Genomic DNA, 17,349 nt, shown 5'->3' with positions numbered 1-17,349 from the left:
AATGCTTTTCCAAAAAAAGAAACAGTATGTGCTGCTGTAGCAACACTTTAGAAAGCTACTCCTTTACATACCAAGGCTGAAATCCTCACCTCTGCTTTGATTTCTGTGCTTAAAGCAGAGGGCAAAGGAGCACAAACCCACTCTAGAAAGCCCTGTTACAGCAAGGGTGGAACTTTGCTACCCACACTGGCATCTAAAATAGCCAGCAGGTATTGTTTTCAGTTCTGGTGGGATTGTGTGCACACAATACCAGGGTGACAGGCAGAAAAGATAAAATTCAGATGAGGCAGCAGAGTCATGAGTTTGAACAGCCACAGGAAACTGCTTCAGATGGGAAGGACAGGGCAGGGAGAGGAGCTGCTTAAAGCCCCATTTACCCAATCTCCAGGTAAATTGCTCTTGGCAGGAGATTGCAGAATCCCTTGCAATAACAAGAAAATATCTTGGCCCCATTAGTGATGTTAACATGAAAGGTTCCTTTCCCTTGCCTTTAGAAACAAGCTAATTAATAGTTTCCTAGAGCAGTGACTTTGTGACCACAGAAATCTGCACCCAGCGGTGCCTCCCGGGGTTCTGGCAAAATGCACCAGCCCAGCTCCGCCCCACAAATGCCATTAGAAATGAAAACATCATAGACTTGTTTGCATGTAGAATGTACAGGTCCGTGTTCACACAGGATTTCTGTTTTAAGAACACTGAGAAGTTGGGGGTGAAGGTGTCATTTCAGAGATGACGACTGGAAGCCAGTCAAGGTTCAGCTTTGTGATCTGTGGCCAATGCTCACTAAGATGCTGAGAGATTGTGTGACCTGACCTAAACCAGCTGAGTTTAGCTTGGCAGAAGCTCTTGATGAACATTTTAGTAAAACAGAAATCTCAATCCAATTTGAATGTCTGTCAAATCTGGACTTAATGCATCAGGCTAAGCTGAATATACTGCATCTGCATGAAAATCAAAGAAAGCTGAATTTTATAAGTAGTGTGTATAAATATTTCAAATATTTGACTAGATGAATAAACACGAGGAATAATGTTTACTGGGGTGGTGGGAATGACACAAATTCAACACAGTTACACTACAATTTATGAGGCTGAGCTACAGTAGATGTTCCAGAATTTTTGTTACACAATGCTTTCAGTAATGAGAAATCACTGTATCAATAAACACATGGTGAGCAGCACAAATAAGAGGTCATCTCTGTAGGCATGCTGGTGTCCATCTCCACTTGTACTGGAGCACATGAGAGCCTGCATTATTGCCCTGTACCCACAGGTTCTTGGTCAAAGCTGCAAAACTTATCTGAGTAAAACAATTATTAAAAAAACATAAAGCTTATAAATGTAAAAAAACATACAGTTCAACCATAATTATAATTAAACAGGCACCCACGTGCTGCAAAGTGTGGCACAGCCTAACCACAGTAACAAACATTGCTTCAAGTGGAGCTCCATGCAGAGGCATCTCTTCCAGTAGCTAAATTTGCTCTGGGATCTCTGCAATAAACTGAAGGACACAATCAGGCAGCCTGTGACTCATGCAATGCACCATTTCTAATGCCTCTTACGTGCAGAAATGAAAATAAAAGCAGGTCTCTTGTTCCCAGAGCCCTGGAGGGGGGAGTCCTCACGACTCACGCTGTTTTACAGACCCTCGGTCACTGAAGGGCCGACTGACACCCACGGCTGCAGAGCCTGTGGCAAAGGGAGTGGGAAACAATCAGTACTTCTTAATGAAAGCCTTTTATTCAAGCTGCAACCCCTCACAGCAGACACATTTCATAACTTCTAGATCTGTGTTCACACAAGGATTGACAGAAAAAGCCAGCCTTGAAAGAAAACATGAAATTTTTTAATGTTTATTTTTCCATGAAAAAGCTTTACAAGGAGAAAGAGGCTGCACAGGAGAAAGCGTACATTCTTTAATCACTGTTTATCTGTTGGTTTGATAGCCAAGGCTGACATTTCTTCTACAGTGTATTTATTTGTTCTCATAATATTACAGGACATTTACCCTTTATTTAAAAAAGGATCATCATCTATGAATATTGTTAAGAACACTGTTAGGCAACACTGTGAAGAATTTACATGACCCAGATCAGCTGCAGATGAAGTGCTTTCATTTTAATTCTTCTCATATTTTGTAACAACAAATGTAAACCTCATTTTTAAAATAATCAGATATGTGAAAGGCTTTGCATCAAATGTAATGGAGAAATAAAGGTTTAGTGTCTCAAAGAACAGACAAAATTTTCCAATGCCTACAAAGCAACACTGAAATTCTCATGGAAGAAAACGAAATTCCTATCTTTCTCCTTAAACCACCTGGAGACATTCAAGGTGATAAGTGCTCAAATGCGAATTTCCTCACTAGCATTATACTGCTGGGGTTTTCAGATATCCCAGCAGCAGATCCTAAATGAAGTCACATGTTTTCACAGTGAGATAACCTGACCCTTCTTGGCTGCCCCTACACACAACCTTCTGCTGTGTAAAGCATCCTTGCTGACCTGTAGAACAGATGAAAACAACTCCAAACCAAAGACCAACCCTCCACCCCTCGAAAACCAAGAGGCATCACCTTTGCCTCTTTAGATCAGTGCATGTTTTGCTTTCCATCTCACTCAAACCCAAATTTCAGCAAGCTGTTTGAAGTCTCCCTGCCATGTTTGTTCTAGAGTGTACAAAAGAGGTAACAATAGTTTCAGAAGCAAGCTCACAAGATGGAGACACAACTGCGTTTTGAAGGGTTTTGTAAGAAAAGGAGTTTGACAAATAAGCACCTTAATTTCAAATTAATTCAATAACATGACAGAGAAGGAAAACTCTTCACAGTTTCAGAATTAGTAGAATTAAATCCCTCTGAAGCTTGCAAACCATGAAAGTCCTTAGGAAGGAACCTTATTTCAATCAGTACTCCAGTATTTCTTAAAGAAACACTTTCAAGTATTGTTACAAAAGGCACTGATTTTTTCCTTCAGGCATCAAGATGTAATAAAAACACAGAATTTCTGTCACCTTGGGCCAAACTCTTGGCCCTAAAGAAATTTGCCACTAATCTTGGAGCACCTGGATTTCACTCAGTCACTGTTTAACAACTACCTTCTTTTTCTTTATTGATTTTCTTAAAAAATCACATTGATCCATCACAGGTTTAAAGAGACAATGATTAATGGTACATCAATGATAACGACAGAGAGGAGAATGTTTTAGTTGTTCTAATGCTATTTTGAAAGTGAAAATGGGACACTTCTGAAGTTAAATATTCAAGAGATAAAACATTTAGCAATTTGTTTCTCCACTTCACTATCAATTCATTTTTAAAAACCAGATTTGGAAATCTGATTCATGCAATTCTCAGGACAGATTCCTTGAATATATGGTTCAAACCTGGTATTTCAGTTTAACCAAAAGCTTGGAAAATGGGCTCTTATGTTTTTTTGGGTTTTTTTAATGGGTGTAAAATTAATTTGGGAATTGCTGTTTTGCTTTCTATGAAGTCTGACAATGACCAGATGGGTTGAATTTCTCAATCCTTCGTCAAAATAGGAAAGAATATAGTGTGGAATATCTCTCTTCTGAGGCATGCTGAGTACAGAGCATTACGTTAAGGCAGATGTATGAACAGGTTTTCTTTAAACAGGATTTCTTAAGCTCAAAATTGTCAGTGTTTCAAAGGAACTAGGCAAGACTTAAAGAATACTTGCAATTCCTTTGCTTAGCCCTAGAGCCTGCAATTGGACAGAGTTCCCTGGTACGCTTGAAAGTAATGGACCACCAAAGAGGTAAACTAAGCAATATTTAATTATAGCTACACACACATTCCTCAACTCACGCCCAAGGCTTCCAGCTTCTCATCTGCAGCAGGAGTGCATTACCTGACAATAATTAAACAACCTGCAACAAGACAGCAAATTACATAATAGCTAAAGTATTTTAACCTATAGCAGCTAAAGTATTTAATCTCTAGCATCGAAGTTTCCTGAAACCAAGAGCCATCAGAATCCCTGCTCAAGTTTGATGGGATACCCTGGGACAGCTACAAACAACTTCAAGACCTCAGTGGACAGCGCCAGAGGTAAAGGTAAAACTTCTGACAGTAGCTGCATCAGTGCAAAGCTTGATTAAGCTAACCTGAGGACATCATCTTGTTCTAATGTTATCTAGAATTACTTGCTGTTTACATCCCCATCCCTGAAGCAGGGGAGGGGCAAGGAGCTGGTGGAGGGAATTATCCTTCCTACTTGGATCCCTCCACAGTAATGAGATATGGGCTGCATTTCACTGCGGAAACTACAGCAGGAAAGGACAGACCCAAAAACCTAACCAACCCCCCCTATAACTGTGTGACAAAGAAACAAAGATAAATTTGGAAACTCAATCGTAGGTGTGATGAGTCCTGAACAGGAATGAATCCTAATCCTAAATGAGAGCAGTGACTATCTATTAGAGTACAGAAACTATAAAATACAGATCAGCCGCTTCTAATGGAAGACAGTACTCAAATTTGGTTACATGAACATAATGGAATGTAAAATATTAGAATATTGTAGACTATTAGAATATTGTTTCTAAATTAATGATCTCTTGTTGAATGCAAAAACATTGATGTTATATGTTTAAAAACATTAAATCACAAGATGTTGTGATTTAATTAAAAAATAACGAGGTCTCTCATTTACAAACATTATCTCCAATTACTTGTCACCGTTCCCATACTTTGTTTGCTTGGGACAGAGAAGCTCCTCTAATCCCTGACAAACCAACTTCAATGAAAATTGTAATGATAAATTCTGAGTATTAAATGTTTGCTAACATAAATCAGTAATATTAGTTGATTATATAAGCAAGTGACCTGGAAGATTTCAGTGGAGAATTACTGGGGTGACTGATGAGCTGCTGTGTGTGGAAAATTCTCCTTAGGTAGCACAACTGCAGCCTGGAGAACACAATGTGTCACAGCACATCTCACACCTTCTTGCAAGAAAGAAAACTTAATTTTGAGTTCACACTAATGTGAGAGTGTAGCCTCAACGTGTCTTTGAGGTAAGTCAATGAATACCAGTGATTTTAAAAGATTACTGATCTTAAGAATGTACAGAAATTTCTGCTATCGTCTGCTAAACTAAAACCATTTACAACAAGATCTGTCACTCATAACTCTACAAAGTCAGACATTTAAAGCTTCCATGTAAGTAGAAAACCTTGCTAGGAATCAGAAATTCAAGACAATTTGTAGTCAATAATGCCTCTAACTTTGCTAAAATAAATAGTCAATAATTAAAGGAACAAAAGGACATGGCCCTACATAAGAAGGAAACTTTCTTCATTTTCATCATCCCCCTCCTCTGAGCAAGAGGTAAGGAATATATTTTTCTTGATGTTCTCTCAACAAAACAATTTTACCCATGGTTTCAGCTACAATATTTTCCTACTGAAATAAAATCAGTGCATTAAGAATATATACAGTATACTGGAAGCCATATGCACCTTTTCTCACGATAAGCAGATAAGGCATTTACCTGATGCTATAAAACTACTTCCTCACGTATTACTTGCCTGGTCTGTACTTGCTTGGTACCACACTACCACAGCATTATACAAACATTATAGTGCTCTACAGGTGGAAGATATGAGAGGGCAAACACAAACTGTGAACTGCGTCCAACAGAAAAGCTAAAAAGGATGCAAGAATCTAACACAAAAAGAAATCAACTAAAAATATATGCATAAAATATGTGCCCATCAACAGGTTTACACAGTCATCATATCCCTACCCTTCCTTTAACAGAAGGGAGCAAACTACAGAAAGATATTACTGAATTCAAACAACATGAAAGAGCTATTAAAACAGATTATCCTCCCTCTTCAAAAACACATTCTCTTTTTTCTAGCCTAATAAAAAATATTATACTGCAATTGAATAAAATTACTAAAAACATCTCATGGAACTAATAATACATCCATTCAAAACCAAAAGCTGTCCCAGAAATGCAAACACCTCAACTAAAAACTTAAAATGCCACTGAACTTGTTCCCATTATACAAATCAACCATGACCAATTCTCTTTAGAGACTTGCTATAGTCTTTTAATGCTTTATTAAGGTCTGCTGCAAAACCTGTAAAAGCCAGAAAAAAGTCATGTTTGGAAAAGGCCCTGAATTACAAAATTTTACTGTGAGACACAAATCTGCGAGTGCTGAGCCATTCCAATCTGCTCAGAATTTTTATATCAGGGAACACCAAAAAACTTAGTTCCCATACAAAGAGGTAGCAGTCATCAATATATCTGATTTATTTTTTTTTACAGGACAGTAACATTTCCTATTTTTCTGCATCCTATTTGGAAGTACTTTCTGGTACTTGAATTTCTTGTAGCTTGTACATGCTATTCAGTTTGCCTGTCTGGTGGAATTTATGGCACTTGTTGCTTTACTAAGAGCAGCTTGTAAACCCTGGAGGAAGAAATGGAAATAGAATCCCTAAATATCATAAGCTCTAAAAAAATCTGTGCTTTTCTAATCACAGAACATTTGAATACCTGTACACTACAAGTGAAACAAAAATAGTGACTCTGGGAATGTGCATCCCTATCCCTTGGACAAACAAAACTTTATGTTAGACTACAGGATTAAAGGCCAATCAGTGAACACGGAGACTGAGCAAGGAGAGAACACTTAGAATGAAAATATAACTACAGTATTGCAATTAAACATTATATACTATAGTTAAATAAAGTGAGGAATACAGTCTTTCTCCTACAGCAATACATTAATTGAAAGTGTCAATAAAAAAACAGATTTGTGATTTTTTTTTCTTTTAAATATTGGAATACAAGCATGACCTGATCCAATTGAAATAGAAAAATATAATGACATTCTAGCTGAAAATTTTAATTGGGGTTGTTCAGCTTGGAGAAGACTGGAGAGACCTTTGAGCACCTCTCAGCACCTGAAGGAGCTACAGGAGCTGGACAGAGACTTGACAAGGGCATGTAGGGATAGGACTGGGGGAATGGCTTTAAGCTGAAAGAAGGCAGATTTAGACTGGATATTGGGAAGAAATTCTTTACTGTGAGGATGGTCAGACACTGGCACAGGCTGCCCAGAGAAGTTGGGGATGCCAACTGACCCTGAAAGTGTCCACAATCAGGCTGGGTGCAGCTCAGTAATCTGCCCTAGTGGAAGGTGTCCCTGTCCATGGCAGGGGTTGGATGGTCTCTCAGATGGTCTCTCCCTTCCAACCCAAACCATTCTACGATAGGACAAAATGAGAGAGAAAAGTTCCATCTGGTTTATTACATGTTCAAGGTAATTGTGACCATTTGGTTTGTTATTTTGTACTTCTGAACCTAATGCTTGCTCTTTCCAGAGAGCAACAGAAAATCTGCAGGCTATCTACAAGCTGATTGAAGGTTTCCTGAGTACTCTCCAAAGGTAAAGAGATAAACAAAAAATTGTGAAAGACTGAGTTTTACTAAATTCTAAAAAACAATGAATGCCCAAATCAGTTTCTTTATCTTCATCCTTCCAACAGCATTTGTCATCTGTGAACAAAGTAGGAAAGCTTTTTCATTCTTCAAAGTGGCATGTGAGAATTGAGAGGCTTACCCAAAGGAGCTGAAACAGTGAATTAGAAAAGTTGCTTAAAAACCAAATGTTAAGAAAAATAACATTTCAGCCCTTGCTTTGCTGACAGGTGAGATAACAACCACATTTCTAGTGCCACAAAGAACTCTCAGATAGACTGGCATTTCAATGGAAGGAAGAACCACACCAGTCTACATGGATCCCTTAAACAAAAGCCTCTTGGGTTCGTGACCAACATTTCAGTCAGCCTTTAAGTCAGAAAAAGCAACAACAACTGATAGTGGGGATTTACTGACAGACATCAGGAGTAATTGTTTTAGGAAAGACTATAAAAAAATTCTTTCACTACTGCACTTTAGAATATGTGTGATAATACTATCTCTCAACTTAAAACAAAATAATCTTCAGAACTGATCATCATGACCAGAGCACAGGGCCTAACCCAATTAGCACTTAAGCATGATGGAAACTCTTCCAGTTCAAGTAATAAACTTGCACCTCCACTTCACCCTGTCCCTACTTATTATGGCAAATAGAGGGAATTTTATTTGCAAAACACTTAACCACCAAGGGCAGAGTTTTGCAATAGAGTTTTAAAGCATTTTACTCAAAGATTAGGTTACCAGTGTTCTAGCAAAAGATCAGAAGCTCTAAACATGAATGTAAATAATCCATTATCAAGTATACAGTTCTGGTTCAGTGGCCACTTAACAAATCCAAGGACTAACAGTGACTTCAAAAGATTCTGAATCAGACTTCAAGAGTGTAATATTCTTCGTAATATTACGTATATGCAAGACAGAAGTCTTCAGAATAGTCTTTGCAGAGAAATCATAAAAATGGGAGTGAATCACCCTGCTTGAAATGGTTGACATTTAATTTTTGCAGTGCAGATATTCAACCATTACCTACCACTTTCTATAAAATGCAAATCGGTATGTATCAGAGAGGCTCCAGCATGGCTGTGTGGTGGTTATTTTATATACATATAGACATTGCAGAGAGGCACATTCTTTGTTAAAAATCAGCATGAAATTCTTCTGCAGGAACTTGAATGCTTCCTTTCACAGATGAACCTTTGCTCTTCATGTAAGGCGGTCATGTTGAGTTAAAGCAAAATACTCAGTTTGCATAAAACTAGAGCTGCACCTAGCTTAAGGTGTATTTCCAAAATACACGTGTCATAAGCGTCATTACAGAAGAATAAGCAAGATACTTTTATAGAGTAGAGAAAGAAACTTCCTTTTGACATTCTATTAAAATGTAGTAAGGGCACAAAAGGAATTTTGAAGTGTTAGTCCAAAATGATCTCCTCTAACCCTATTTACAGTGCAAAGATCTTACAGTAACATCACAAAGTAACACCAGCTCTTTCAAATGGACTCTAAAAATTGTTGCCCACTTCTTACGACCGGCAGACATCCAGTATGTTCACAACTGGCAACAGAGTCTACAGTATTACAAAGTTATTGCTGCTACTGTAATGTAGAGAAATGAGGTTGTGATGATAAATTTTCCCGTTAGACTGTAGGGAAAACTACTTCGTTTTACCAAGCATATTATTTCTTAGCTTTGTCATAAGCTCCAGGAAGAAAGAGAGAGAAGTTATCTATTTGTACTTTCTCCCACAGAAATGGTGGGTAGCAAAATGAAGTGTGAAATCAGCTGGCTTCGTGTTAGTTGGTTACAAAGGTGTGTGTCAGTTCCACTTGAGCGGAGCTGCCTCGGTCTGTGCCAGTGACCTGCAAGGGCTGGCTGAACGAGACTCCTGCCATCATACAGGCACTGCTACCTTTGCTGCAGTAGTAGAGGCACGCTTTGATGGCCAGGGTGGCTTCAGCTGACACACAGCTCCCAGGCAACTGAAAGGGAATGACAGTTTGACAGGAAACATCCTTTATTTCTCCTGTCAGACACTGTCCTTGCAGCAACCAGGTGTTATCTGCAAAAGAAGAACAGATTTTATCTTTAGGTTATTTAACACCATGTCTGAAAGCTACACAAACACTTACTCTACCTACAGGACAACAAGGACTTTCCACCTGCAACATCAGAGGAAATCTCCTTCCTGATTTTTCCAGTTGTGAACAGAAAAAAAAAAAAAAAAAAGGAAAAGTAATTTAAAAATGCTTTATCGGTCACTTAAAGATGGAGACATCCATGGCTTTGCATCAGCGCTCTAAGTGTATATATACAGTACATCTTATTTAAATGCAATGGAACTGCAATTTCTCCTATTCACTCTTTAAAGGATATTAAAATTTATTCTGATATGCACAAGCAAAACTTGTTAAATGAATGGCTACCATACATTTGCATCAGAGATCTAACATACCAGGTAAGGTATCTGCCATAAATACATTAAACTGTAGGTAAAATGATGGCATTTCCAAACAGCAGTGCTGGTCTTGTACGTGGGTTGGTGCAATTTAGCAATGCTCAGGCTGACTGTTAGAATGAAACCTGAGTCTCACTTTTATTTAAATATTTGAGAGTATGTGAACTAAAAAACGACCTGTACACTACATACACCTAGCTGATTGCATTGAGCCATAAAATAATGCAGCATGTATTAATTCAAGCAAAAAGCAGTCTACCAGGTGTTTGGCTTTTTTCAGTTTTTGCACTCCAGCTGTTAAATGCATTAACTCTAAATATCATGTATTGCATCACAAGGTCAAACAGGAACACAGGATGGGGAGGGATGTCTTGATTCATCAGACTGAGATCCCTTGCACTGCAGGATGTGCTGACATAATCCACTTCCCTTCCTAACCAGGAACTTTACCTTCTGCTGTGATAAACCAGGCACTGGGAGCTTCTTCATTCAGTTTTGAATCTGGAGGAAGAGTTAGCTTTAATAAAAACTGAATTGTCTGGCCGGGAGCAACAGTCAGTGAAGGAAGTTGAATATTTGGTGCAGATTTAGGCAGTCTTGGAAGGTTTGCTATTTTATCCTTTTGCACAGGCAAGTTATCTGGAACATCACATGCTTCTGGCTTCAGGATAGGCAACTATCAGGAGAAATGAAATACAATATTTATTTCATTTTTTATTACTACTGAAAATAAATGGGCTTTCACAACACAATCATGGTTTCAAAGTGACATCATATGGCTATTGCCCTAAAACTTTCTGACAGCATGCAACAATACAGAAATGACAAAACAGAAAAAGGGAAGGACAAAATGTTTTGTTAAAAGAAAAAGCCCAGATTAATCCAAATAAAAGCAATATTTATTATTAAAGCCATAAAACCCACAACTACTTTATAGTATCCCTTAATTTAAATTTTTTTACAGCTGGATTACATTTTTGCTTTAGATAAACTGCAAATGTATTTCCTTCTAATTCTGGTATTAAACTGCATGCTTCAGGATTTTAACGCTGCACATAGCACAGTAAAATAGAGGAGAATTTCCCAGAAAAGCCACCAACATTTTACACGATATGAAAATTTAAACACACATAGAGACTGTGTATTATTAAATGCAAGAAACATATGAGAAGACATTAGGACCATTATGTCATATGTATACATGCATTTAAGAAAATCACTAAGATATAGTGGCATTGTAAGGTGGACATAAGTACAGATTTGTTTGTTTACAATCAAATAAAGCTGTGCTCCATTTTGACAGTGGTTTTGATTTGACAGCTTGAAAGCCCTTTACATATCTTCCTTTAAGTCACTGACCTCCTACAATCATCTCTTAGCGCTTAATTACAGGGCTTGGTAATTAATTTCACTTCCTTTTTTTACAAAGTGCTAATGAAATTATTTTCATGTGCGAAAAAACTGGGCCGTATGTTTTAATGACTGACATTTCTATATTAACCTTTTCTACAGAGTTGAGACTTTCTGTTTTCATGCAAAAGTTGCCTTTCTCAAGACTGAGGCTTTCAACAGCTGTGCTAACAGGCAATGTTTATCTGCCTGAGCATCACAAAACATCCTGTGGATATGGGTACTGTACCCAAAGTTAGCTGTCTCATTCTTACTACGCTCGCTGAAGTCTGAAATAGTAATTTGTATTAAGAAACACCACTATCAGCCTATTTAACAAGTATTACTTGCCATGGAAAGAATTTTTGTTTCCAAATCCAGCACTTTAATCTGATGATTATTTGTGTCTGCAACATACATCAGGCGGCCGCTTTCTTCAACGCACAAACCTCCCGGTTCATTGAAAGCTGACTGGGTAAAGCTGGAACCAACAACATTGCCTGCTTCTCCTGTGCCTGCCAGGGTAGCACAGTTCTTCATCTTGGGATCCACAACCTTAATCTACGATCAACAAAGACATAAAAAGCTTTTCTGAGAAAACCCAGCAGGATTTAGATGTTCTGTATTATCTCATGTCCCGCATTTCCAGTAGCCAGCACTTTCTGAGTACCTCAGCTGGCAGGTGTGCATCCTAGATGTTGTGTTATCACTCTTTACCAAGTGACATGTCCCATCTTTCCCTCTCCCCACTCCCCTATGGACTCCAATTCTTCCTTGGTCTTCATTCAGGGTTCCCTTCCATGATTTTGAAGGTACCTAACCCTCAGCTACAAAAGTATGCTGGATGACTTGTTTTTCTAATGTTTGCTGCCTTTCCAGAAACATTTTCAAAACAGTGAGAGCAAAACAAAACTGGCAGGCAAACTTCTAGATTATTTTTCTTCTAAAAAGAGATGTTTTTTTTTTTTAATACCAAAAAAGTTTATAGTGTTTTATGCACGATCTGAAACAAAATATCATTTGCCTTAAAATGTCAATGAGCATTTAGTGTTATATACCCTACTCTTCAAATCAAACAGATTACTTCTCTTTTAATGCATGTAGTCAGTGGACATGCATGTAGCTAGAAACCTTCTAGACATGAATGCTTATATAACATCACATAAGAACAATCATTCAAAACAATGTCTCTTATCCCAGAGTTCCATGTTCTCAAAACTTAGGTGGCTTTTTTAAGGGAAAAACAAGTCCTCTTGTCCTGTCAGTTTTCTCAAACCTGCAGTATTCCTGAATAAGCCCTTCTAGCTCTTTCACTGTAGTTCAGCATCTTTGGGAAGGTACACAGAAAGTCTACAGTGTGAACTGTAACTTGGCACTTTAAATTCATCCTCCCCAAGAGACCATCATAACAACACAGAAGAATGTGACAGCAAAACAATGGTAAAGAGAAGGACCCAGAAGGGAAGGAAGGAAGGAAGCAAGGAAAGAAAAAGAACCCACAAAGGAACTCGTGTAATTAATTCAGCTTATCAGGGCCAAGCAAAATCTGCCTATGTTACTAAAACAATTCTTCATAGTAAAAAAAATTTCCAAGTCTGTATATACTATACACTTACCTTATGATTATAGGAATCTGCCACATAGAGCAGCTTTCTTTTCTTGTCCCATGTTACTCCCAAGGGATGCTGCAGCTTTGCATTTATGCCTGCTCCATCCACATCACCAAAAGCAAACAAATTCTGAAAAATTATTTTATTCAATTAATAGATTTGGTTATTCAACGTGGAGGTGAATTGAAATGATTGTAATTAAATGGAAATTCACTGACTTAGAAAGAATTAAGACAATTTCAAAACAAGGATACTGTAATCTGGAAGCGTGGATGCTAACCACAGAAATAGAAGCTCTCACATCTAAGTTATAAATATGAATTCACCTGATTTAAAGACCACACAATGCTGAGTCAAATTGGCTATTTTAAGAGTAAGTAAAGTAGTTTCTTATCTAAGGAGCAACAGTCTGCACTACAACCCGAGCGTCACAACTGCCACGCATTTGCCCTCCAAGCAGTGAAGTTAAGAAATTGATGGCCACGGAAACTGATTTACCCTCTCACCCCAAAAGTGGTTCCTCCAGGTCAGGCTTGAGGAATATTAGTAGGGCAGTGTGGGGAAGTTTGAGGTGATTACCAAAGGGTCTCTCTCTCCTCCTACAAGGTGTTTCACGGCCCCGTCCTTGAGCGAGATGGTTCGCACGGTGCTGCTCTCGCTGTCGGCCACGAACAGGCAGTTCCAGGGCTCCTCTGGGGCCAGGGAGAGCCCCGAGGGCTGGGCAAACCCTGCCTTGTGTGGGTAGGCGTTGTTCCTGTTCTCCTCATTCCCACTGCCAGCAAAGCGAAGGCAGACTCCTTTCTTTAAGTCACTAAAGGCAAACAGCACCCAATTTCAATCGTGAGTTTGGAACAGCTCAGACAAGATGCATAAACAGAAGCTAGAGAACAGGCACTCGTGAGTTGTAAAACCAACTGTAAAACAGCAGTGAGGAATTACTCAATGCCTTTGTGGTAACTTTTGTATCACCTCAGCACATCATTCATTACTAAGTAACTCAGCAAATGCAAGGAAATGTAACATTCAATTATATGAATCGACCTTACCAAGTCATAGCTGCATAGCTAAAGTAGCATCTTTTATTTCATCTAACAGATGTGGGAAAAGGAGGCAGACTTTTAAGCATATAAGCCTTTAAACTAAATTATTTTCAGTTTAATTTGATTATCTCTCTCTTTGGGATTTAAAAGCTGTTTATCAAGACAAGAGGCAATTTCTCATTTCTCTTAACACAGTTGCTTTACCTTCCCTTTGGTAGTTTTCCACCTTCCAACATCAGCGCCCATATCTGGTGAATGCCTGCCATCGCTATCCATAGCACATCATCTTCCTGTGTGCCTGAAACTTTTAGAAAGGGACACAGAAAAACAGATTTAAAAAACCCCCACTTTGGAAATGTTTTATAATACAAAGACATCATTAAACCAATCCTGCTGTCCCCCCCGCCCCCTACTCATCCTCCCAATAGGAGAAAAAAATAAAACCAAAAAACAGAGCGAGAGAGAGAGAGAATATCTTTCATCTACCAAAACTTGCTATTTTTCTTCTTTTCCTCTTGCTGTTTTATTCCCAGGGGTTTAAAAACCGTGGTTTTAATATCCCTACCTGATAAAGGCCATGTTTCAAATGAGATTTGCTCTTTGCAACATTCTACTATTGTGTCTGTCTCACATGCAATTTTTGATTCATACTAGCCAACAAATAAGTACCTATCTCTGCTAAGCATGGTTTTGGGAGATGCAATCTTGATTTTTTTTTTACTACACTAGTGGCAAAATTAGATACTCCAGAAAACTACTGGGAGCTGTTTACAGGTTTTGAAAGAAATAACCGTGGCAATACCATTGTATATTATACACAAAGGAGATCCTGTTTGAAGCTATGGGTAACTGTTGCTTTCTCTGGAGAGCATCAACTGCAGTTTATTCAACCAGTAAATGTGACCTGGGCATTTCCTAATTTTCTCCTGAAGTAACCATCCAGTTTCCAAGTTGTTTTCCATTGGTACATGTAAGTGCAGTGTCACAAATGCAAGATGCAGATCTGTGGAACAGTGACCTTCTGATCAAGAAGTGTTCAAGCATCTATTTTTTTTTTAACTTGAAGTATGAAACTATTACTCAGCAATCCAAATCTATAAATAACTACACAAAGCTTGCCCAGGTAATACTTCACAAAGAAAATGATACAAGTGGAAATTGAACAACATATTTGCACTCTATAGCTTTAAACGTAATCAGAGGACAGCAGTAAAAAAATGCATGAAGGCAGGTTGTGAAAGACAATGAAAAAACTCCCAACAACCTAAAAGCAAAAGACATTTACTTACCTTAGTCTTCCCTGAAAATCTTAAAGAATAGAAAGCTGATATTCAAAAACTGCATTAAAATGAGGACAGTATTATCTTTTTTAACACTGCCCCATGTAATTATAGACAATATATAGACAATATATTAGGTATTGGAATAACCATCAGCCACTCAACAGAAAAATACCTTCAAATTGCCCACAAAAACTTTTTCTTCATAAGAACTTGTAAAGCACTGTGCATCTCATAGCTCTTCCTGAAAAAAACCTCATGGATCATTCTCCCTTGTCTTCCCTCCCTGCCCCAATATTTTAGAGTTTCATTATAAAAGTAATGTTATGTAAAATGCTTGCAAGCATTTTAAAACTGACAAGTTAGTCCAAAAAATGAAATTACCACCATTGCCTCAATGGAGATCCTGCCATTCTTCTTCTAATCCTAAATCTCTTCTAAACTACACACCACAAGAGGGGGAAAATGGCATCCTTCTTTCTCAAGAATTAATTTCCTTAAACTGTGAGCTTTCTTCAGAGCAGTACTGATATGATTTTAACAGAGATTTTCTTCAGCATTTTCTGTTTCTTGGATTCAATATACAAGTTCCCAAGACTGTTATCAAAGTAACTCTGGTGACTCTTTTCTGCACCTCCCTGTGGCTCCATGTTTTTACATAAACTAGAGCTCCAAAAATGAAAGTCAAACTTGCAAAGTGCCTAAAAGTTTTTTTCTTGATTCAAAAAGGTTTGCAAATTGAGTTGCAAAACACACATTTTATAAATTACCAGAAATGCTACCAAAGTTCCAACAATGCCAAAACCACTCCAGTATAAAAAAACAACACCTCCCTGTTCCAATCACTTTTTGATTAGAGCTCGTTTCTAAGAGATTTAGATTGAGAAAATAGATTATGAAATCATTTCACTCCTTCCTATATAGTAACTTCTCAGCCTCAGGATTTTCTATTTGCATTATGCATATCTTGCACTTTCAGATGTTACTATTCTAAGTACCCCAGAATAAAAACTTTTAAAATCGCTGGTCTATTCAGAAAGTCAGCTTTTTTATCTTGTTATGCTATGCAATTCATTCTGAGTTATCTCAGAAAGTTTTGTTAATTATTTAATATTCACTTTATCCACCAGTTAAATGAAGGAATGAGACTTTACTGTTGAAAAATCTGTTCCATTCATCTATCCAGTTCTCTAATACCATAGACTGAAAACTCCCCTGTGACAGCTAGATGTTGAAAAATTGAAAAGGCTTCTTACTCTAATTCTGAAACCAGCAAGACGTATGAAATATGAGAAAAAAACATAAATATTGTATTCAAATGTTACTGAATATTTAAGATTAATAGAGAGAAGATCTCTTCTTCAACTACAGAATAAGGCAGTAAAAATAAGTAAGAGCTCCGTAACTGTCATAAATTTTAACACAAATATTTTCCACTGGATGGCCGGTAGAACAAAGAGAATGAATGCAAGCATGGAAACGGCACAAGATCTTTGTGAAATGTGGAAAGTGCATCAGAGATTTAATAAAAAAAACTAGACAAACTGAGAAAATTAAAACTAATGCTACACAGCTAAGGTATTTTATCACACAATAGTCCTCGCATGGTTTAATACCTTATGTTCTGATACAAGAGGCAGAAAAACTTTTTCACAACAGAACAGTTTGGGGACATCACCATTGTTATCTTTGTACAGTTCTCGCAGGAGAAGGGGGCCAGGGAGAGCCAGAGTGCTAAAGTTATGGTAGTGCCATCATTATAATAACTCCTTATCATCCATGAATGGAAAGTATTTATTTCTAAAGAATTTATTATAAAACAACATAAGAGAGCAAAGAAATTCTCTTACATTTATTCAATTAAGCACCACATTCCAACCCATCTTGAGCTGTTTTAAAAATGCAGGCTAGTTTCTCCTTATTAGGGTATGTGCTTTCTTGTCTGTGGTGTGCCTGTGTCCAAGCAAGGTATGGCTTGCAAATGGGATATCCTCGTGTTATAAACATTCCTAATAGCCAGCTACAGCTCTGAGTGCACAAACAACCCCCATCACACGATGCCTTAGCTCTTGCACAGCGCTACAATCCTGAATATGCCTCTCCTAT

At 37.8% G+C, this 17,349-nt stretch overlaps 1 protein-coding gene across 1 annotated transcript in view; it reads right to left on the bottom strand.

The window, feature by feature from the left end:
- Positions 1–1,846: 1,846 nt before the first annotated feature.
- The window catches only part of NHLRC2 (NHL repeat containing 2), a 31,925-nt gene continuing 16,422 nt past the window's right edge, over positions 1,847–17,349 (bottom strand). Inside the window, exons 6-11 of the mRNA XM_040071142.2 lie at positions 14,168–14,267; positions 13,503–13,734; positions 12,930–13,052; positions 11,665–11,874; positions 10,375–10,600; positions 1,847–9,528 (exon numbers count right to left, since the gene is read on the bottom strand). Coding sequence (XP_039927076.1) covers positions 9,263–9,528; positions 10,375–10,600; positions 11,665–11,874; positions 12,930–13,052; positions 13,503–13,734; positions 14,168–14,267 — 1,157 coding nt within the window. The 3' untranslated portion in view covers positions 1,847–9,262. The remainder of the gene's footprint in view (positions 9,529–10,374; positions 10,601–11,664; positions 11,875–12,929; positions 13,053–13,502; positions 13,735–14,167; positions 14,268–17,349) is intronic.

Source organism: Hirundo rustica, chromosome 8, assembly GCF_015227805.2.
Source record: "Hirundo rustica isolate bHirRus1 chromosome 8, bHirRus1.pri.v3, whole genome shotgun sequence".
Classification (NCBI taxonomy): domain Eukaryota; kingdom Metazoa; phylum Chordata; class Aves; order Passeriformes; family Hirundinidae; genus Hirundo; species Hirundo rustica.
This window is presented reverse-complemented; position numbering and strand designations above follow the sequence as displayed.